This window comes from Hippoglossus hippoglossus, chromosome 22 (assembly GCF_009819705.1).
Source record: "Hippoglossus hippoglossus isolate fHipHip1 chromosome 22, fHipHip1.pri, whole genome shotgun sequence".
NCBI classification, from domain to species: Eukaryota; Metazoa; Chordata; class Actinopteri; order Pleuronectiformes; family Pleuronectidae; genus Hippoglossus; species Hippoglossus hippoglossus.
In genome coordinates this window covers 25,703,743-25,727,920 of record NC_047172.1, presented here as the reverse complement: position 1 = coordinate 25,727,920, position 24,178 = coordinate 25,703,743, and the positions used below count along the sequence as shown (strand labels likewise).

The 24,178-nt window shown below is 38.7% G+C and overlaps 1 protein-coding gene across 1 annotated transcript in view; it reads right to left on the bottom strand.

Annotated features, from left to right (window-relative positions):
* The window catches only part of si:dkey-288a3.2 (protein phosphatase 1 regulatory subunit 37), a 38,488-nt gene that overhangs the window by 6,186 nt on the left and 8,124 nt on the right, over nucleotides 1-24,178 (bottom strand). Inside the window, exons 3-7 of the mRNA XM_034577097.1 lie at nucleotides 19,417-19,462; nucleotides 10,609-10,709; nucleotides 10,300-10,419; nucleotides 7,550-7,697; nucleotides 5,532-5,687 (exon numbers count right to left, since the gene is read on the bottom strand). Coding sequence (XP_034432988.1) covers nucleotides 5,532-5,687; nucleotides 7,550-7,697; nucleotides 10,300-10,419; nucleotides 10,609-10,709; nucleotides 19,417-19,462 — 571 coding nt within the window. The remainder of the gene's footprint in view (nucleotides 1-5,531; nucleotides 5,688-7,549; nucleotides 7,698-10,299; nucleotides 10,420-10,608; nucleotides 10,710-19,416; nucleotides 19,463-24,178) is intronic.

The window sequence follows — 24,178 nt, the reverse complement described above, 5'->3', positions numbered from 1 at the left end:
CACTGACTCCTTCATAAACAATTATGTCATCTAGATATACTAAACAGATTTCTCCCCGCAGGCCCTCCAGGACTTTCTCCATTAGTCATTGAAAGGTGGCCTGTGCATTCTTGAGACCGAAAGGCATGACATTGAAATGATACAAGCCAGTATGAGTGACAAAGACAGTTTTTGCTTTACTGTGAGGATCCATGGTACATGCTAGTCTTCACTATTTAAATCAATTGTGGAGAAAAGGGAGGCTCCAGAAAGGGACTCAAGTACTTCATTGATGTTTGGGAGAGGATATGCGTCTGTTTCAGTGACAGCATTGACTTTTCGAAAATCTACACAAAATCGATGTCCTCCATTTTTCTTCAGTGGTAGGACTACAGGGGACGCCCATGCAGAATAGGATACTCCAGCAGTAATCATATCTCTTAATTGTTCTTACACAATGGCTTGCTTACCAGGGTTCATTCAGTAAGGCCTTTGTTTAATGGGTACACAGTTTGTAGTATAGATGGTGTGCTGAAGAATATTAGTTTTTCCAGGCTGATTGGTACAGAGAGAGCTTTCGTAATTGTTTCTTTTCTCCATCTCGTAAGTGAGCGTGTGACACAGGAAGGTTGATGTATTCTTTGGCTTCCAGTTGCACAGGTTCCAGAGAGAGAATGGGAGGTGGAACAGAGCTTATCAGTGAAAGATTCCATACTGGACTGGTCTTTGACATTCAGATGTTTGTTTGATTCTCATGGGCTCTATTCCCTGGGGGATGGGCACTGCCTGGCTGAAAAGGATAAGTAACAGAGGGGTTAGACTTGAAACTGTATACTTTATCAGCCACTTTGATTATCATCCCAACACTAGAAATGAAATCAAGACCAAGAACCATACTGTAGGTAGAGTGGACAGTTGTCCTTGAAGTTCCACAGAGAGGTTTTCCCATCCAATTAGAGTGGCTGCTTTACTATAGGTCAGATACAAGGGACCTTCTGCCCATGACTGGAGGTCAGCCATTAGCCCCTTTAATTCCACCCAAAGATACTCAGGAATGAGAGTAACTTGCTCCAGTGTCAACTATGGGTTTTCCACATCAAGTATCTATGGAAATTGGCACAAGGAGTTGATGGGGACTGGGGGAGGTATCAAGACGTTTGCATGTAGTCTCGGAATTTGAAAACATTTGATGTTTCATGAACTAGTTGGAATATTGGTTGCATAGGTTTTGGGGATTTCACAATGTGGAGGTGGGGGGGCTGGGAGAGCACCCTCACCTGCACCACAGAGGATCAATCAGCACAGGTGAGAGCTGTTAGCTGATTGGTCCTCACGCTTAAAAGGCAGCATGTGAGCTGCCTCAGGAGATACTCTCCGAGACTCCCGAGACACTGCAGACAGATGACACGAGAGAACCCTCAGCTGAACTCAGGTACGCCAGCATAAACTGCTGGCCGATTTATGTTTTGATTCAAGTTAATGTTTGCACCCGTGTGTTGGTGATTGAATAAAATATGCTCAAAAGCAACACTTGTGTGTCTGGCTGTGTGTGGGAGAGCCCCGTGGCATGGTCTACTGCCACACACAACCGACACAGACAGGCAGACCTTTTGGTTTTTGAGGCCGTGGAGGGTGCTTAGGTACCTGCTGCTGGTGAGAAGTAGGGGAACTGCCAGGTGAGTGGTAATGTGGACAGGAACCAGGAGGGTGTTTTCCTTCACATCTCCAGCACAAAACAAAGTGTCTAGCTTGATTTACCGATTGACCTGAGGCGGTATTTTGGGGAAAAGGGTTGGTATTTCTAACACCCATTCTCTGAGCATATTCAAGCTGTTGTTCATAATCTTTTTCTAGTTGGTGACCAAGGCGTACTAAATCTTCAACAGTTTCAACTAGGCCCCTGAGCTGACTAGCAAGAAGAGATTTATTGTTTTTCAGAATCATTTTAACAATGCTAGCCTCTGTGAGAATGGGGTTCCATATTTTACAGAGAGCTCTATAAGAGAAAGCAAAGTCTCTGATGGTTTCTTTCTCTTGTTGTCTTCTGGTTCTGACACGTTCAGCTAGATTTTCCACATAATCTTCTGAGAGGAAAGCTGCTAGAAAAACAGTTTGAAACTGGCTCCAGGTGGTTACCGTTGATCGGGCAATTTCCCACCAGTCGAAAGTAGTTCCATGGAGTACAGTTCTGAAGGTGGCCAGAATCTCACCATCAGATAAGGGATGCAGAGCCAGATAGTCATGGCATTTTGGCATTAGACGTTCCATAAGTAGGAAAGGTGAACCTGATATGATCACTTTTATCATAGCGGAGGTTGTAGCTGCAGGTGTGGATGGTTTATCCAAAGGATAAGCACTAGGGATTGAAGGAGATGGGGTAGATTTGTCTTCTACCATAAGAGATTCAAGCTTTTTTTTCAGACAGGAAGTTTTCTGTTCTAGACTTTGTAGTTCAGTAACTGTGTGTAAACCTTTGAGATCTTGTTGAATTTACACTTGAAGTTGTTCCACCATAAAACGGATCTGTGACAGAAGGGAGGTTTCAAAATGTTTCAGTTCCTGTCTCACATGACAGTCACATGACCAGCCAGTAAGCAGGAAGCGATAAAAAGTCTACTGGTTTTAGTAGAGAGCCCCTTCACTCTGCTGCATGCACGTTGTTGTGGTGTACTCTCCCTTTCATGCAGGGTGATAGCCAGATGCCAGCATCCTTTCCATTACGGAGGGAACTGATGTTGATGACTAAGATGACCGCCGACAAGCTGCCGTGGCAATAGACCCGGAAGTATCGTAGCACTGGAATTCTCCCTTCTTTCTGCATTCCTTTTTTAATCTCTTCCCACCAGCTGTTTACTTGCTGGGTCCAGTAGATGCCCATCATAGTGATACTTTTTATTGATTGATTTTCTGTAATGAGTGTTACCTTTAGTAAGTTAGGATGTAGGTGATCTTTCTTTTATGGTGATTTTATGCAATGTAATGTAATGCTCTCCTCCCTTCTGTAGCCATTTTCTTACTGCTACAAGTGAGATTCAGAAGTGTATGTAGATTGATATTTTAGCTTTGAACCCAGCCGGTGTCTTCTTGTTTTGCAAAGCATAGAAAGAAAACATTAACTTACTTAAACATAGTTTGGAGGAGAACACATGGAGGAGAACTATGGTGGCCTAACTACGTCAAAATATTGACGACCGAATCGAGCAGTCTTCTCTCAAGTGATGAGATAGATATATTTAGAAATGTTATGGTATCAAATTTGACAGTCTGTTAACTGTAGTTGATAGTTTACATGTAGAAAAGTTTACACCAAATTGCGGTAGCACTAAATTACTATAGATAGGTAGCTGATAGTTAGCTAACGTTAGCAAGTTATTTTCATTGTACTCGTTTTGGTCTAATAACAGCAAGATTGTGTTAGCAGGATCCATATGTTTTCTTTGTTTCCACACTAAATCAGCTGAGAGCTGCACAGAGGTGACGGGAGAGGATGAGGAAGAGAAGGGTGAGGATGAGGACCACCCAACTCCTGAACAAGCAGCCAGGGATACTCTTTGATGCCTTGATGCTGCAGTAGCACAGGCATGGTGACCCACCTTTTGCTGGAGTGCCAGTGATACCATGGTGTACTTGTGGCAACTGTAGGGACATACGAATGGTCCATAGGTATGTCCCTACAGGAGAGGAAATGCTCTGGCCAGGATCCTGAAAACTGTGTGAGCCTACCACCAAGTTTTTAAACATATTCACAGGCGGTACCAAGAGAACATTATGATATTAGGCCATATTAGAGAGCCTGAGGATGACAACAGGCAGTACCATTATGAATTGTATCGGCATTTTATTTATTGGCAACATGGCTCTGTAGGGCAGGGAAACCCTCTTGTCATTCCCAGCTGCTGTGTTTGGAGGATTCAAGTTAGGTTTCCTGATCCACAAGCCCAATACACAGGTTGTATGCCTAGTTTTTATCCCTGGCCTCTGAGTTTCTTTCCAGACCCTCTGGAATCTTCTTCACACACTTGCATATGCATCATCAAGACAGCAAACATATGTGGATATAATAGGGGGATAAAGACAATTATTAGTTTTATTTCAGATGTATCTATTTATAATTGCATTTCTATTACTATTTTTACACATTTGCTTTGCTATATTACATTTTTTAGGAATATATTTCTTTTGTCCATTATTTACATTTGTTAAATTGAGTTTACACTAGAATTAAATGTGAAACCATTTCTTAGGGGTGCAGTTCCTCTTTATCTGTCAAAATGATGCTGAACCATTATACAAACACAAAAATCTATCTCTAGCCGGTGTGTCTGATGCGGGTTAATGTAGATACTTGGCTATGCCTCCCTATACTTTCTTCACACTGCTCCCTTAAGATGCAATCTCATTGGAAATTAGATTTTCGCATGATCTAAATAACTTTTTAAAAAGCCTGCTACATCCATCCACATATATCTAAAAACTATCACATGACCATTTTCGTACATTGGACATGTAACTGCCAGTGTAAACAGGAAGCAGATTATCTACTCTGCAGTTGTTTACCCAGTTGGTGTGAGACCTGGGATACCTTTTCTTGGACCAACGTTGTGGTGGAACTGTTACCAACAAAGCCTTGTTTCCTGCAAAACAACTTGGAACTTTTAGTCCCAGGATCTTTTGTCAACTGTTAGCCCAAAGGCTTCTGTAGGACCGTTGTTCACCTTGGTTCCAACCAAAGGGAAATAACAAAATTTTGCCTGCTGGCATATAACCATTGACTGCAACAAGCAGTTCCAGTTCAATTAATTTATGGGAAACAATATATACGTATGGCGAGCAACGCTGCGTTTCAATTGCAGGAACTTTCCACCGGACCTAGAAACTTTTACATACTTTTTTTTTTTTTTTTTTCACCACAGGGACCACGATCGAAATAAAGTTTCAGGGAAATCTTTTTACCAACAAAAAAAATCCTGCTCTGGGGAAAGTAGTTTACGAAAGTACCTTAACCTTTGGGGTGGGGCTTGCAGCACTAAAAATACATGATTGGTTGAGTGATGGGTACAAAGGTTCCATAAAGTATTAACAAAGGGACTTTTTGGGTGAATGCAAACACTTGTCAAGTGTGAATTGTGAATATGCAGCTTAAAGAAATAGTATTCACCCTCTTCCTGAGTGAGAAGATAAAATGGGTTTTAATCTCATCGGTGTCTGTTAAGTACAGAGGTAGATTCTGGACATGGTTTGCCTAGCTTTGCAAAAAGACTGGAAGCAAAGGGAAACAGTTAGTCTGAAAAAATTCCTGTGCTTACATATATTTCTCCCATTTAAAGACCTGCTCATTCTACCTTCAGCTCACACCCTTACAATAACTCATATACCATACACATGCCCTCCATTAGATTAATGTGAATTTTAGCACAACTAAGGTTTGACAAGACTGAAGGCTCTTCCAGACCTTTACACATTAATATATGACATATTTTCACATATACATTTTGCACTGTGAAACTTTTAATAAATGTGTTTTCATTCTCTACCATAGAAGAGCATTTTACCAGCATCTGCTACAGCATTGTTGCTGAGCTCCAGAGTCTGTAAAGTGGTGTTGTAGCGTAGCAGGTCTCCAAGCTGCAGAGCATCCTGGTAGCTGTTCAACAAGTTGTTGGTAAGGTGGAGCTTTTGCAAAGCCCGGTTTATCTTCAGTGCACCAACTATGGGCAGCAACAAAAGAAAAGAGTGTTCATAAGATAAGGAATGCAATCTAGAATTTAATTTACTCCCCTAGAGTCCAACCATCTGGTGGGCATAACATGATAATTCTTTTAAGTTGTAAGATTCATCCCCAGATACAGTTGTTGGCTGGTGGGAACCCAGTTGTGGATCAGGTCTTTAGGGAAGCACCAGTAGATTTTGCTGCAAGGTCAAGGGACTTGCATGCAGGGGGTGGAATCTGATTGGAGAATGTGAATCACGATAAGTAAAGATCCGTGCTGGAACAGTCACACAGACACATATGGCCTAATAAGTAGTAGGCAGTGAGGACCGCTATGTGCAAAAATTAGTTTTTCCAACTTTGGTTGGAAAAGGTGGCCATGCTCTAATCCCTTACTCAATTAAAACATATAGATTAGTATAAATTGATGTTAGATATGATCCACTGTTGAAGGCTGCATGTCCAAATGCCTAACATGTGACTCTGATAGACTGATTGATAGCAAGTGAACTTGAGCATGAAAACGAGAGCACAGCAGGAGTCGTCGCCTCCTGAAATTACTGCTATAAAGATCAAGTGATACTCCATTCTAACAAGAACAAGGCCTGCACTTCATTGCGGAGGCCAGAGTCTTCTCGGCGCAAGAGAACTTACAGAACACCTGTTACATTTTATGACCCCCCTCTTAAAAATGAATAACATTACTTTTTTTTCCTCAATATTTTCATTATGGTTCTTTATCACAGCTTTAGCTGGTGTTTTGGAGCCTTAAATTGTATTTATGAGTGTGTTTTGGACATTCCCTGTGCATTTGGGTAATGTGTACTGTACTGAGGTACACATGTGTCTGTGTTGCCTGGGCCCTTGCTGCCCTTGCATCCCGATCAATGCTGAAGATTTGATCAAGCCTGTTGGGCTGCATGTAGAATGCCAACATTGTCATTAGGCACAGTGGGGACCAAATGGTGGAATCGGTGGGATTGATCTGGTTGACTCCACTGTGAGCGCCCTATACTGCAATCACAGGCCCCTCCAATCGAAAGCAATGATCCTCAGCCGGGACCCCCTGTTGGGAGGGAAGGTGGGGGCTCAGCACAGGCAGAGGGTAGGGTGGAGTTGGGTGAGGAATGAATGTGGAGGAGGGAGGGTTGCAGGGATGTGTGTTTGTTGGTGGTGTGGGGGAGGGGTAATGCACAGACACTAAGATATTAAATCAAACTAACCCAAACAAGTAGATTATTTCTCTATGCCAAAGTGAAAGGAAGAAAAATTGTGCGTATTTTTCATCACAATGAAATTTAAGGACAGGACATTTTTGCCATGACTTGAGATAGTCTACCAAAGTTTAAAAAACACTCCATTGTATTTAGTATTTGACTATCTAATGAAATTTTATACATGGTGAGAAAATGGCATATTTTGTCCTCATAATGACTTTTACTGCCACGTCACAATCTAGCTCAGCACCTTGTGGCCTCTTATTAGCTACCCTTGATTATGTGTTTGTGTGTGTGTGTATGTCCTGGCTTCCAGAGCCCTTATAGATGTGTGCATTGGTGTGTAAAGTGACAGGTAGGAGATTAGGCCTCTAATCCGGGTCTAGACCTGCAGAGAAGGTTGCAGGTCAAAATCTGGTCCTGCTGGCCATAGGACACACAAACTCACCCACCCATCCACGCACACATACACAACATATCACAAACTTGTGCACACATGCTAGTATTAATTTATACACACAGTCCACACTTGTACATGTTCAATATTTAGAGGCTAATGCTCAGGAGTATTCAGTGAGGACATTTTGTTTGTGTGTGTGTGTGTGTGTGTGTGTGTGTGAGCGTGTGTGTGTGTACATCATACCCAGTGTGTATAGTGGCATGCCACTGAGCTGGGCATTGTGAAGGTGCAGCACTGTGAGCCGGCTGGTCAGCAGAGCTTTAGACAGAGACAGGGCTGGGTAGTCGACCATGGGCATGTTACACATATCCAGTCTGGACAGACACACACTCTGAAACACACATATACATTTTTGTATGCAAGGAATGCAGTGAATATGGACAAAGAAACAGTTGAAGACACGTCTAATTATTTTCATTTATGTAAATAATGTAATATCAAAGTTTTTAACTCGAATGAACTCAGATTCTACAGGTTGAATTTTGTCAAAACATGCAGCAATGCACTATGTCATACAAAGTGTGACTATATTCTTATCCTTTTATTTTGCCAAATACATTCAGGAGGAAATATAGTACGTTCAGTGGTTAGATAGTTTTATATGAGTGTGAGTGTGAGATCCTGAAACACAATGGACATTTGGGTGTATAAAGTAGCAGACTGAGGGTCACATTCTGCCTCCTATCATTGTATATGTTGTTTAAGAATTGGTTAAGATTTGAAAATGACTTCTACTTCGACTCAGCATTTACTGCTGAGTCGAAGTAGAAGTCATTTCAGTTGAGTACACAGCCAAATCTACATCTATATTTAGAAACTGCTCACTAGGTTTAACAGGATTTCTCTCTTGTAACTGCTGGTGCCTACCACAAGAGTTGTCTTTCTTAGTGGTGTTGCAGATACTCCTTTAGTTTTATGGGTACATTTCTGTTGATAATTTGACTCATTTACCCCCAGTGATTGATCACACATATCACTCATTTTCATGCTATATGTGTGCGCGTGTATTTTTCTTATTCTTAATTAAATCTTCATTCATTTCCAAAATTATACTGGAAATATCACCATGGCAGCCATTTCACATGTAGTCAGAAAACACTATGTGGCATTCACTGGCTTTCTCTCTCCTTTTCTGCAGGCACCCGGTTGGTTATGCTGCAGCCTTAGTTGTCTTCACCTTGCACCCCCCTGCAAAATGTTTACTTACTCACACGCACAACCTACACCACTGATCCTACAGGTCACACTCCACTGCTTTGTAATTGTTAGTATTCTTTAGTAGTCTTTAATTATCTACTGTTGGCTCAATAAATATACTTTTGTTAACATTTAACAGTGATGTGACTGCCGTTTTGTCATGGCCTTAAGAGCTGGGTTATGACAAAATGATCAAATATTTTGGTATGAAAACCTTCATTTTTAATTTAACCAAGCATTCTGTAACATAAATACACATCTGACAATTGTAACAAACCAAAGGGCTTGAAAATTGTAATTGTGGAGGGACCTCCTGCCTTACGTGTTTTAGAAGATGCAGCAGCACGTGCCAAGGTGGCCCGGGTTAGACGCAAGATTTTTGAATGTGTTTTTTTTCTATTGAGTGATAAGCATGAGAGAGAGAGAGCATTTCTCTAAGCCTCCCTTTTTTCAAATCCATTATTTAATGACACTGGCACAGAGCCCAAAGAGGAGGTGTTTAAAGATGTGATTGGGCCAGCCCAGTGTCAATTAAGAAAAAAAACAAAATCAATGGGCCGATTTATCTCTGTTATGGGCCGATCAGACATCAGCCCAAAAGGCATGTTGGCCCACCAGAAAAGTGCCTGGTATGCCAGATGGCCAATCTAGCCCTTGGTGAAGTTTTCAACCATGGCAAAAAATGTAATGTAAATGGTCTGAGATTGCAAGGTTTAGAATGAATGTATAAATGTCATGTTCAGACCCTCTGAGATGACCCGGTTGAGCATGTGGCCTCTTTTGTGTGGAGGCCCTGAAACATGCTGTGAGACTTCAAATGATTCTAGTAGATCAGTACAATGTGTGCGGTCAGTGCAAGCAAGGTAAGCACCTGTTAAAGTTAAGTACAGAAATCAATTAGATGATACTGAATTGGAAGTGATATCTCCCTTCACATCTGATCTCAGAACAGTGTTCTGTCCAATAAAAGATGTGATGTTGCCTCTTTGCAAAGTCTGGGGCTTGTCAAGCAGCAAGTGGAGCAATATTTTTAGACTTCTACACTTTGAGGATAAAACCGATCTCTGACTGTGTGTGTATCTCAGGACAGGCGCGTTGAGTCAGGTCCCAGCCGGTGTAGCATAGAATTTGGCTATCCTAGCTATCACTGGGCGAGAGGCAGGGTACATGTCACGTCATTGCAGTACCACCTACATCATGAATCTTAGCATTGCTTTATAATTTCTTTATTTGTTCATATAGTTAGAGCTGAGTACATTGAAGTATTTTATCCTGGTTATATAAACTTACACTTCACATCTAAAACCACATTGACCTAATTTACTACAGTACTGACAATTTTGTCAATTTGACCAAGCAAATATATTTCCTCCTCCAGAAATTTCAAATTACAATACCAGACAGACCAAAGAAGTGAAGCTAAAACTAAAGGTTTATTTAACGAAAACTACTTTTACTGACAAAATCTCAAAATCCTTATATTGAGATAACATAATGTCCCGCCCTAAACCCTAAAAGTCCATTTGTATTTGGACTTGACTGATCAGTTATGTTTTCTAAGTTTGTGTGTTTGAATGTGTTTATGCTCGTGTTTGCTGTGGCAGACATCACACTCTGTTTGCTTTGCCCTGCATCTCCAATCCATGTAATGTGCAAAAACCTCACTTTCTAGGATCTACATCATCCCCTGGAGAAAGCCTATAAGAAAAGATTACAATTCCACTGCATCAGCCAACCTGCTTTATCAAATGAGCGAGGGCCCTCCAACCGGATGTTCCCATACTGCTGTTGTCAGAAATGTCAAGATGGGTTGTAGATTCATAGTACAAAATCATATCCAGCAAAGACGATGCTTCCTGGAAAAAAAAAATAGTGAGGTAGAAAAAGTGAGGAAAGCAAGGCCTCAAATTTGAAAGGAATGTTATGAAATTCTTTTTTAAATGAAAAAAAGCCTCTAATCTGATACAGGGTGAGACTTGAATATGAAACTGTGTTGAAATTGGAAGACGAAGATGAGCTAAATAAGTTTTGCTCATAAAACTCACATTTTCTTCCAGTTGGGCTGCCTGTAGATTGATGAAATCAAAGTGCAGTGATTTCAGGACGACTTCCAAAGCTTCACAGGAGCGGTGGTCTAATCGCTCACCTTGATAGAGGCAAGCAATCAAACAGAAGATAATTGGGAGGCTGTTTGCTAACAGGCAAAATTGCACAGCTCTAAATGTGCTTTATTCTTTTTCTGAAATGAACATTTCAGCAAAAATCACGACAAAACAACTTCCTTGATAGGCAAAGCTTTTTTTTGTGTGTGCGTGCATTTTTTCTTTTAATACAGTTCTGAGACTTTATCAGAAGCAGAGGGAGATAAATAATGATGACATCTACAGTTAGAAGGAACAGAATGTAGTTTTTCATGATTGGACTGCCAAGACGTGACTGCTCGAGTGTCCATTGATTACTGACTGTCTGCACAACATTGTAATCAATAAACATACACCAACACAACTTCTCAAATTCCCTGACATAATCTGATTACTTTGAGCTGCTTACCTCCAAAATGATAGTGAGCATGTAGTAAACAATTTAAAATTCATATAACAGTAGTCACTACAACATCGTAAAATTGATTTCCTTTCTCTTATCATTATCGTTAACTAGAACCCAATGGTGGAGTATTAGTACATTTATCTAAATATAGTTTTAAGTTACTTGTAGTTTATTAGAGTATTCTTTTAGATATAAATTTACTTTTTACTGCATTTATATGACAGCTGTAGATACTAGTAACTAGTTTTGCCGAGGAAGATTTTACAAACATGACATAACATGCACTCTGATCGCTTTAATCATTCAGTATTTATCTAGGTCCTTACAATCAGTTTTCACCATCTTTTTTACAGACATATACACTACTCTCACTTTATAAATGATAACACAGCTTTTTAAATGTCCATGGACAATACACTGATGTCATTGTTGTTTTCCTTATTTATTTATTTTTACATGCTCTATGTGCCTTACAATTGCCCTCAGGGGACTGTTGGGACCTAGTATTTGTGAACAATAAATATACATTTAAGGTTAAACTTAAAACGTTCCTTTCTGATAAAGCCTATAGTTAGGGCTGGATCAGGTGAGTCCTGAACCATCCCTTAGTTATGCTGCTATAGGTCTAGACTGCTTGGGGAACTCCCATCCTCCACTGAGCACTTCTCCCCTTCTCTCTGTCTCTCTGCCCCCTCATTCATTTATTTACATGTCACGAACTACGTGTCTTTTTCTTCCAATAGTCTCTTTCTGTCTCTCTTTGCAGGTATCGCCGACTCCAGAGCTGCAGGATAACAACTATTATTATTATCATTTCTATTATTATTAACAATAATACCTTTTATTACTTAATTACGGTATGAACTGTTGCTGCTATCATTAATAATCAATAGCATCTTTACACTGTTATTGTCTTCATTATAACTACTCAGAGCTGATACCTGATGCTGCACAAGTGTTCCTGGTCTCCCTCTCCTCTCTCCCCATCTCCTCCCCCTTATCTCTTTCCCTCTTCTCCATCCATCTCTCCTTTCCTCCCCATTTTTCCCTGCTCACCCCAACAGGTCGAGGCACATTGAGTCTGGTTCTGCTAGAGGTTTCTTCCAGTTAATGGAGTTTTTTCTCTCCACAGTTGCCAAAGTGCTTGCTCATTGTGGGAACTGTTGGGTTTCTCTATAAAACATTTTAAGGTCTTGACCTTCAATGTAAAGTGCCTTGAGATAAGGTTTATTATGATTTGGAGCAATACAAATACAATTGAATAGTTGGGCCTACATGTGCAGCCAAAGCCTGCAAACACATGTTTCCTTTGTTCTGGACACAAAGGAGAACCTCCAGAACTCAGTCTCCCAGGGTGCTTTGACTTCACACCTAGGTGTTAAACTGCCAAAAGGCAGCGACGCGAGAGCCTGCCTAAGAACTTCAGCACTTGATGCTACCTCGACAAAACGTCTTGCCAGCAGAACCACAACAACAGGAGCCACAAACCAGCAAGTCCACTTCACTGGACTTCAAACAGCACATCAAAAGGGACCTTTTTCCCCTTTTCATGAACTGGTAACACAACTGGGCTAAATACACTAGGCTATGCACAGGACTGTTGAATTCTATTCATGTGATGTTTATAAGTTTGATTTGTGTTGCTGTGATTTTTTGGTAATAAGTTATTTGAAAGCTAATGTTATGTTATGCTCTTTATAGACTTTCTTTGCATGCAACTAACTACTTTCTCTAACATGGCACCAACACATCACACACTCCTCTCCCCAAACTTAACACATACATGTGACCTCAACCACATCACTCCACCACTCCAGAGGGTCTTTTGTCTTCATAGTGGCCAGCCCCCATTTTGAAACTTACTCACACACATACACGCTAACATACTCACATACACATCTTCATTTGTGTGTTTTTACTTTTATTATTTTCATAATAAATGTTTTTCTTTAACACACATGTTCATTAATGTTGCATAAGTGTGAATTTTGCCAACCTCTACACTGTCAAGAACTCCATATTCTTCAACTTTGCTAGTTATTGATTTGAAAATCAATAATCGATATTGAAATTATTATTTAATATCATTTTTTAATATTCAATATTTTTCTGATAGAAACATTTATTGAATGCCCAAAGCCACACCATTTATTGGTGCCACGATTAAGGTTTAATAATCACAACAGGGCAAATACTGTTATTTTGATTTGAACATAACAAAACTATCATTTTGTCAAATATGAAAGAAATATTAATAAACTACCTGCAACACAGCAGTAAACTAGTCAAAATAACTTTGACCACCTACAACATTAAATTGCTACTTACCTATTAATGTATCAACAATAATAATACAATATAAATTTACAATACTGATATAAGCTGTTCTGTCAATCAATATGATTTTCACTTCACTGTTTTTCCTAAATACATTATTTTGATGTTATAGCTTGTAATTTATAAAAATAGATTTAACATAGTAACACATTTCTGGATACTTTTATATACACTTATATTAAAATACTATTGTTGTAACTTTTAAATTTTTATACACTTAATTTGGCATCATGCATTTTCATGAATGTTTTACTTTTATTCTCTACTGCAGGGGTCAATGTTTTTCAGGCCAAGGACCCCCAAACTGGTGGAGAGATGGAGCAGGGACCCCCTACTATATATATTGTATAAAATTGTGTTTTATATTAAACTGGGCCTAGTGCCATGTATAAACATAGCTACCCTGTTATTGTGCATTCAATACTAAGCTATTCAAATATTACACAGGTTCATATATTCATGTTTTTAATTTAAACATGTGCAAGGTACAGGGTGGCCGTGCCACTGCCATTTATAAACATACATCTTGCATAAAACACTGAGCTATTAAAATAATTCAAGGGACAGTGAATCCTCAAGCCATCTGTGGATGGCACACATACTCCCACATTAGTGAGATGTCTGACCCTGATGAGTAGCACACAACTTATCTAACCTTGGACGGATGGAGGTTGTCAGGCAGAGGGTCATATCAGCCTCACAATATGTTGGATGCATGTTAATGTGTATTTAAAGACATTTAAATTTGTGGGAAAAAAATTTAAAATTAAAAAAATATAAAAAATTGTCTAATCAACCAAAGATTTCGTGACCCCCCCTGCAGTACCTCCGCGGACCCCCTAGGGGTCGCGGACCCCCTGTTGAAGACCTCTGCTCTACTGTGTATTTGTATGTTAGTAGTGTAAGGGTTATGTGGGCTTGTTTCTTACCATTTTGTATAGGATGTTCAAGTCAACATAGTCTTATATTAATAATAAAAACTAAATTTATATAGCACCTTTCATCAGGGAGAATACATCTCAAAGTGCTTGACAAGAAAATGTAATTAAAACAAAAGGGCCTGTGTCCTGCTACAGTGTTCATTCACATGTGCATGCAAGTCAGCTGCCCTTTGAAAACATGCACAAGCTGATCAGCCAAATCAGGATCTGCAGAGCTACAAAGAACTACTTCACTGTGGTACTGAATGAATTGACATTTGTCTAACCAATTGGCAACATTTAGTGTAATGGCTACATAAAATATGGCCAATGTGACACTAATTATTATTTGCATGGACAGAATATTTTATGCGGTTTCTTATGTTTTCCTTCCTTTTAACAAAAACATACTGAATCATGACACCAAAACCCAGGTACCTAACAAAACTTGTATCGTATCTACAAAGTAGCCCTATAGTACACATTTACTGTATATTATGAATACATTCATTTTACCTCAATATGGTATTAACAATACTGCTCCCTGGATTCTATCTTCATTCACTCATCACTGTTCAAATCTGAACAGCATTGCTCTCACTATTCATCTGCCCTCTGTAGAACATATGTGTAAGCAACATTTTTTGTTACAGCTTTTTTCCCCTCCTTATCCTTTTCCAAATTGTTAATCTATTTTTTTGTAATCCAACCATTAATCCCATTGTTCCTGTGATTATTGTGTTTTTAGGAATGATTATCAGGGATCACAACTAAGATTTCATTAACTGATCATTGGAATGTCCCATTTGTGTTTCATATATAAATATATAGGCAATCTTCTGACTGATGTGCTTTTGCCATTGAATGCACGTAAATAAAGTTAACATTTTGTAAACTGATTCCTGTTGCTCCCCAGCCTTAATCACAGGTCATAGTCCAAATCAAACTGTGACTGATCCAAACAAACCATGGGTCTCTCTCTTTCTCTGCCTCTCTCCTAGGTTCTTATCTCCTCAGCCAAGAACGGGAAATGATAATTAGTATCATAATTATTTCCAAAATGATACTTTCCCCCTCTGTTTAAACAATAATCACTTAACTGAGTGATGGTAGAGGGTATGTGGGGTGGAAGGGAATGTCAACTGAAATCAAATTGTTCTAATCCTCCCTGCGTCGGGAGATAATAGGCAGCAACACCTGCAGTCAGATGTCATCAGTGTGTAACAACAGTGATGCCCATCACGGAAGTTTTACACTGCTGCTGTGTACAGATTTGACCGCTGCTGTAGTACTTCTTTATTTCAGAGAGCTGGCAAAGTTTTAAAACTTTATAAGGGAGGACATTTTGTCCAGTGTTCACTATTTTGGATCAGAGTTTGGATTAAAGTTTTGACAAAAATGAAGTTAATGCAATAGGTGATAAAGTCAAAAAACAATATTATGTGTCTCAGTGAGGTGTACGGCCACAAGCTGTCCAAACTTTTCACTTCAGTGAGATTGCTTGGCACTGAATCTACAAGGTTCTGAACTCTGGAGGCATGAACGTGAATGTGTTGTACACATTAAAATCTCTCATAGGTTTTCAACAGAGTCATAGCATATTAGTCACATTATTTTCATACTCATCAAATCCTTCAGTGATCTCTGTTCAATGGATGAGGGGACTTTCATATTTTGTCTTCTAATTTTTCAGGTTTACCTATCACCTATCTGTAGGATCAAATTGACTTTACTCCCTTTAAACTAGAAGAAACATAAAACCAGACTCAGTGTGTGCAGCCATCTGCCTCAACCTGTTGGGGTGAGTGGAGGGAGAAAGGGTGTGATTGTGTTGATGTTTTGTGTCAGCTGTTCCACTTCTGAATAGGTGTCTATGACAGAAAGATGTTATTGTCAGTTAGAACAGCTCTGATTAGTAGACTCTCTCGCTCTTTTAGGCATGTACTGTGTGGCAGTCGACCATGCCAAGGGGCTCTCCCACACACAGCCAGAGACGGTTCTGTTGCTTTTCAGCGCAGGTGAGAGCTGTTACCCGATTGATCCTCAGGGTTAAAAGGCAGCGACTGAGCTGCCTCGGCCAGAGACTCAGAGACACAGACACGGGTACAGGTGAAGGTGCTCTCCCAGCCCCCTCACCTCCACAAACTGATAATGCCTGAATTTAAACAACTGAATGGAAACACAACCACTGTCTCTTTCTCCCCTGTTTTCTCTTCACTGTACTGGACCATCGACCATCCTTGGACCTGATTTTTGTTCTCCAGGGCCTTCTAGAAAGCAGTTTAACCAAAGTAACAAAGGTAGAGCCTCACCTAGAGGACTTAATTAATGAACCCTTAGGTGGTAACTCAAAGAGTTTTGAAAGCTGATCTGAGTTGGTTCAACTGGTGAATGAAAAAAGCCATCATCAACAGAGCTTCGATACTGTAATTCACCATGGCAACTGGTAAATAAAAGACGAGCTACCATTTAATCCAGTGCAGCCAGGAAGATTAATGTGTGACATTAAGGCACATTTATTTATTTTTTTAAACAAAAAAAAAACAACAGCAGCATTGAAAGAGCCTGATAAAAGAGTAACTAAGTTAACATGGTTACATTTTATTCACTGTATTCCACTGGACCACATTATTAGTCTTTAATTAAAATTGCTGCTGGCAGCAGAAAATTAACATATTGCTCAAACATATAATATAATAGTTTATAGGACTATGATAGTATCCTAAGAGTTTGACCCAAAACACTGGTCAATAATTGTGGTGATTTGCAATTAAAAATAGTTAATATTCACAATGAATGTAAATTTTCATATGTTATATGTTACTTTTGAAACATCTTGCGCAATAGCATTTATTGTTGAACATGTAATAAGATCAAATATAGTAAGAGACATAATGTTAAAACAAGTTCAGACAATCTGCAGCTTATTCAAAAAGAATGTTTTATCCAGTTTTTAAAAGTTTTAACCGCACTATGATGCAGAAATATCTCAAAATCTACAGTATGATGTGGTCAGTATGAACAGTGCAACAGTAATAACATTGTCAGCTCTTTCATAAATTTATTTGTAGCGGTGGTATCATGAAAAAAGTCCATGTTATTTTTAATCATAATTGGACAACCTGACTTTTCATTTTCAGTAAGGTTTCTGGACATTTTGCCCTCGTCTTAGTGAAAGAAAAACTTTAGTTTTTAAGTTTAGTGAAGACCAAGAATGTGTATTCTATAGGCAAAATTCAGTAAACAGTTTTCAAATAAAATGTCATCAAACAGATTTTAACAAGTAAGAAAAAAACTTGTACAACAGTCTTGATAAATCCTCTTCTTATAATGTTCAGTTATGTCAGGACTGTGGCAGACAGGTATTGAATTTATTCTCTAATTTTTGTACATTATTAGATTGTACATTGATTTCAGATCAATAGTTTATAATAGGTTATACTATTCAAATACAGTTTTATGATTTTTCATACTGTTAAAATAAAATTCATGTCAAAAATTACAATGTTATATTTTGTACACACAACATCTACTTCCTGTCCTGAGGTTTCATCCATTTTTGGATCAATGGATTCTTTGGAAAGTTTGTCCTCATCAGATTCACCGCTCTCAGCATAGAGGGTGTCATATGCTGCTCACATTGTTAAGCCACCTGAGACAAATCTTTTAGTTGTGATATTGGGCTACAACATATTTCTCAGAACCATACCGTACAGATTTGAACTGCATTTCGAATTTAAATTTAGTTTGATTTTGAGGCCAAAAAATTTGAGTTTAGTTTAGAGTCAGGACTTGGGTTTAGAATTTGAATTTTTAGTTCAGGATTAGGGTTTGTGCTTGAGCTAGGATTACGTTTAGTTTAATGTGAGGCGTGAAACTAAATTTTGGTCTAAGATTTACATTTGAACTGGGTTTGTTTAAATTTAATTGAAGAGCTCCCATTATATTTAGTTAAGGATTAAGATTTATGTGTGGATTAATATTTTAACCATGGATTAGTTGTGATATGCTGATATGTGATATGTTATCAGGGTCAGGATTTGAGGAGGGATTTGTTTTATTGTAATGAAATGAATAAGGGTCCAAAATAAAGCTCAACCACGTTCTTTGTTTTCAAAGGTATATCCAATTAAATATTTGTATCCACAAGCTAATAGTGAAATCACATTTTACATGATGGGCTGGATAACTCATCACTCCAAATAATATGAGAAGAAACCGTCCTGAGTGTAGGATGAGTCATCAAAATACTAAAAAATATCAAAAATATGTATTGTATGTAACATACTTAACTAGAGGTATGAGAAAACTTTACACAGAGACACAGTGTAAGCACTTCTAATGTTGTGTGTTTAAATGGGTAATATTTGAATCAGGTTTGGTTTATCTAAATGTGAGTGCTATAATTGATATTAGTTTAGGATTAGTGGATTTAAATTGTTGTTCGGATTTTTGACTTGGAGTTTAAGTCAGATTTGAACTATTATCTCCATCTTAAAATTGGTGCTACAATCAATTTAGGAGTAGGATTAAGATATAGGATTAAAAAATTCAAATTCAATGTAAAGTCAATCCTATTTAGCTTACAATTTGGGTTTAGGGTTTGTATTCGAACCAGGGCTGTGTTTAGTTACATGCAAGAACAGTTTGGGTTTAAGTTTACGATCCATACAAGATTAAGGTTTAGTTTAGTGTATGATCAAAGTCAGTCTATCAAGGATGTATTCAGGAGTAGGATTTGAACAAAGATTAGCTGTGGTTTAATGTGGGGTAGTGCTGGAATTGAATTCTGGCTTAGATTTGAGCTATAGGATTAGGTTGAGTTCTTACAATCACATTTATTTTGTATATATTTGGGGTTACTAAAGTGGTATCAAAGCAGAGTAAAGTAATGGCTAATGAATAATGAATGAATTATTAAGATATTTTGGTCTGTCTATTTACACTTCCAATAGACGAGAAACATAACAAAAGAATTCAGTGTTTCATGAATGTCACATAAAGTCCTCAAGCATATTTAATAATGATGGAGTGAGGCGTTCAGCTTACCTTTGAGATCCAGACATTTCACACTGCCACCTACACATACACCCTGCTGAGAGAGAGACAGGGAGAGGGGTATAAGCAGGAGGTGTGAGTGAAAGGTGTGAACACACACACACACACACACACACACACACACACACACACACACACACACACACACACACACACACACACACACACACACACACAGAGAGAGATTTGGCAACAACAGTGCATCATCCACACTCATGGTCTCTTTCCGCACGGCCTCTCCATCCATGCCACACTGAAGTGGTTTGAACAGGTAGGCTTATTGGACACCAAAGCATGAATTATAAATTTCACACAGTTTACCGCCGCCGTTGATGGTGACATGGCGTCCTAATTAACCAGTGTATAATAATTAGAAACAGCTGGTCATCAGTTGATGTGTTCATTTGCCAGAGCCACTGCTCTACATACATCTAATTTGACTGCATGAATCACTGGAGGTGGCAGATTCGTGCACATGGTGGAAAACACTGATTTGTTGTAAATTTTTACAGAGAAAGAATATTTTTTAAGTTTTTATTTTTTATATGTAGATTTATAGATAATGATATTCTGTAACTGGGATTATTGTGACAGGGGTTTATCTAAAATATATCAAGCTGATTTGGCTTTTTATAAAAAAAAAGCTGGCTCCATCTCTGACAGGAGGATGACTGGTTAATTTGTGGCACAGAGCCAATGAACGATGCTCAGTAAGAATGTGGAAGCAACTGGCTTGCTACCCATATGATTTTTTGACACACACACCTCGTTGATAGCAAACCAAAATTTAATTACAGTATCTTCATGTACAAAAACAATAAAGTATTAGCAATATTCAAATAAGGGAGTAAAACTAACCCTAACAATAAACATTTTTGTGTGAGATAAAAAAAAAAAAGAAGATTTTTTTAGGAAGCTTTAGAGGAAGCTTCTGCTAGAGAATGCTTCAGTTAGCCATATTTTTAGCATCCCTATTTTCAACCAATCAACTTGACATGCATTTGAAAATGGTAAATGGTAAATGGTCTGTATTTATATAGCGCTTTTCTAGTCTTGATGACCACTCAAAGCGCTTATTTTGTGCATCGGCAACCTAAAAACACCCTTCTCTGTCGAGATCTTTATGTGTGTCTTCAGAAAAACACAATTACTTTCACTGTTAACAGTGAATGATGGGTCTGACGTGAACATGCAATAATTTGCTCTGAGTATCTGATGTGAGAAATGCTTTTTTTCTTTTTGTCCATATTGTTTTAATTGGTTTAATGTGGGCGGGGCTCCGTTGGAAAAATGTTACAATGCATACACCTAAGCACCAATCAGGATTTACCACCATTTGAATCAATGCTAATGTTGCCAGGCCCAATTCCTGAGACTCTTCATACTATTTTTTATTCCCCCTAAATTTCCATTTTGCTTTCTTTTTTCTTTTTTTTAAATGAGGTGTTTTTCCACTTCTGCTTCAGGTGCTGGAAGTGTGTCATGCCCTCCACAACCACATGTCAGTGACACACTGGCATTCTAACTGCCTCTCCTACACTCATCTTGGCTGGCTCGCTGAATTGCCGCCTTCATATTTCCGAGCTGCGCCCTGTTTCCTCTGTTGTAGCTAAATATGATTTATTGTTCAAAGGAACACGGGTGGTACAAAAGAACTTGGAAGGCTTTCCTCGCTCGGCTCTCATGCTGCAGAGAGCGAAGCAAGGTGGGAAACAAAAGGACTGCGACCATAATGTGCTCCTGTTGAAAGAATTAGACAGATCAACCAGACGTAAATTGCACTGTTTATGTATACAAGAGGCTTGTGTGTAATTGGTAGAGGTTGTTGAATTTCCCCAATAATCAGTGCGCACACACACACACACACACACACACACACACAGTCAGATGTCTATCAGAAATAAAGATACAATTTCATCTCATTTGTGTTTGCCTAAATTTTCTATTTAGTTTCATAAAATCCAATATCCTTTATTTTACTTAAATCTCCTTAAATCCTTTTGTTTATCCTTTTTTTTTTATTTGATTCATCTACCGGATCACCCCTTTAGACAATAAAACCTCCAGCTAGAGTGAAGACATGTTGAGGTCGGTCATAGCTTGTTTGCATTTTTGTCACCTCCGATTTTTTTTGTCTGTCAAAGCAACAACTATAGAAGGAAAAATAAGTAGTAGTGTGTGCGTCCGGCTGGTGACTGCTTGTGGGACTGGTTAATTTGTGGCACAGAGCCAATGAACAATGCTCAGTAAGAATGTGGAAGCAACTGGCTTGCTACCCATAAGATTTTTTGACACACACACACACACACACACACACACACACACACACACACACACACACACACACACACACACACACACACACACACACACACAGAGAGAAAGAAACACACACGCAGCACTTCGTCCTCACAAGAAATACTACAGTGGCAGCTGTTTTTCATCTTAATGAATTTCTGAACTTGTTCGTTCCCTCTCCGCTCGCTGCTGCCTCGTGGTGAAAGACGGAAACTGAAGGCGCCGGCTGCCAAATCAATTGATGTGTCAGGAGGGAGAGAGGACAAAACGGAGTGATAAAAAGAAAAGCATTCCCTCTCACACTCTCTCTCTCTCTCTCTCTCCGAGACACATGCAGGCAGTAGGAAAAGACAGAGAGAAAGGGATCTGGTTTCCAAACTTGACTCTAGTGCATTCACTATTCTTTACTCAGCCGTCCACAGCTGCTCTGCCTCTCCCGCTGGCTTTGTATTAAAAACTCTTCATATATATATATTTAGTACAGACACATACACTATATGTGTGTGTGTGTACGTATATATTTTCAGCATGCATTTTCCAAGCTTTTATGGGTTAAAAATCACACCCACATTTTCCTTTCAGCATCTTTTCTGCATAAAGGATAAATTATTTAAAATAACACAACCTTTTATCTAACACCCTTAGAAGGCAGCAAATTAAAAATGTAAATTGGGAGTTAATTAATATGCAAATATATTCATTCGCTCTTAACAATTAGCAATTAAAGCTGCAGTGTGAAAGAGCACAGACAAAATTAGTAACTTCATTTATCATTTTAAAAAGAGAGAGATCTAAAGACATACATAAAATTCTAATTGACTTTCACAGTATTTGCCACTGTCACTGATTTTGTTCATCCGCATCGATTTGAAATACATAATAGTGTGCATTTAGCGATTTAATTAATGCCACTTTGTGTAAAATACACTTTTCCCTTAAATGGTTCATCTAAAAAATAATGTACACTTTTGTGTGTGTGTGTGTGTGCGCATGTGTGAAGAGCCTCAGCGTGGCATGCCGAATCTGTGTGTTTGGATGTTTTGCTCATTTAACTCCCTGCTGAATATTAGATTTCAGATTGGTATCAGCCATTGGAGCATAGGAGAGAAAGAACACAGAGATGGGTGACAGTGCTGGTTTAGAGTTTGATACAGATTGTGTATAGAAAAAATTTACAACAATATTTATCAAAATGACCATTGAAACTACTACCAAATTACCATCATAATAAACCCCCACTTCGGATTGTGTGTGATGACTTAATTTCACTTGTCCTAACTGTGGTGTTTGATGGTGGATGCCTATGTTGAGGGATTCTGGGAGTCTTACATTGACAAAGCTTTTTCACTGGCACAAACATTTGATTTGGTCACTTCATTTCAGTCTTTCAAATAATCATAAACACTAAAAGGATTATAGCAAAGACCACAAATATATAGCCTGAGGCCTGGGCTTATTATGTTTAACTAAGCAACACAAGTCATATGCAAAGGCATCAGTTTCTACAGCAGGCTAATTTCTGTATTTTTGGACCAAATATAGGACAGGAAGCACACAAAAACATTTGTGTTTACTCCTCATATCACATGAAACATATTCACGTGTTAATCACTTGTGATGCATCATTAGGGTTGTGAAAATTTACATTTATATGTACCTCTGTACCTGGGCTGCAGAGGTCTAAGGATATTCTATAATTTTATTATTTTTTTAAAAGGTCATTAAGGTGAACTGTTCCCATGTAATTAACAAACTTCCAGAAGTGATGCAAACTTCTTCACAACCCCCAAATTCCAAGACACAATATTGAGGACTATGAGCACCACAAAACCTGACACAGTAAAGACGGGGCAATCTACAGCAAATATAAATAAATAATTAAAATGGGAACATTATTCACATAATTAGCATATAATTTACATATGCATGAGCATGACAGATGTAAAGATGCTTTCTCTGTTGGCTTGTATGATGAGGAAATGTTTTTAAACGTGATAATATTGGTCACAGAGCCTCCAGTGTGAGCCGTCACCGAGCCCAGGTCTGTAATATTATCCTACTTACTAAAGCACTCATATTACTTGTGCGGCCACCCGACCATGCAAATTCAATTCAGCCTAATAGAGCATCACACTCGCCTTTCACTTTAACTGCTACTGCTTCAATTCAATAAGAGGCAGAGAATGTAAAATAGACTATTTTACATGTAGACAAGGTTTTATCCTTTTTCAGTTATGCATGCTGTTTCCCAAACAGCATTAAAGCAAGATCGTGTAAAACTACAACGGAAAGACTGTTGAGTCTAAGTGTTTTGAATAAAGTATTCATGGCAACTATAGTGTGTGTGTGTGTGTGTGTGTGTGTGTGTGTGTGTGTGTGTGTGTGTGTGTGTGTGTGTGTGTGTGTGTGTGGATTGGTGGCCATCTCAATGACAGGCTGCACTGTGTCAGCGGCA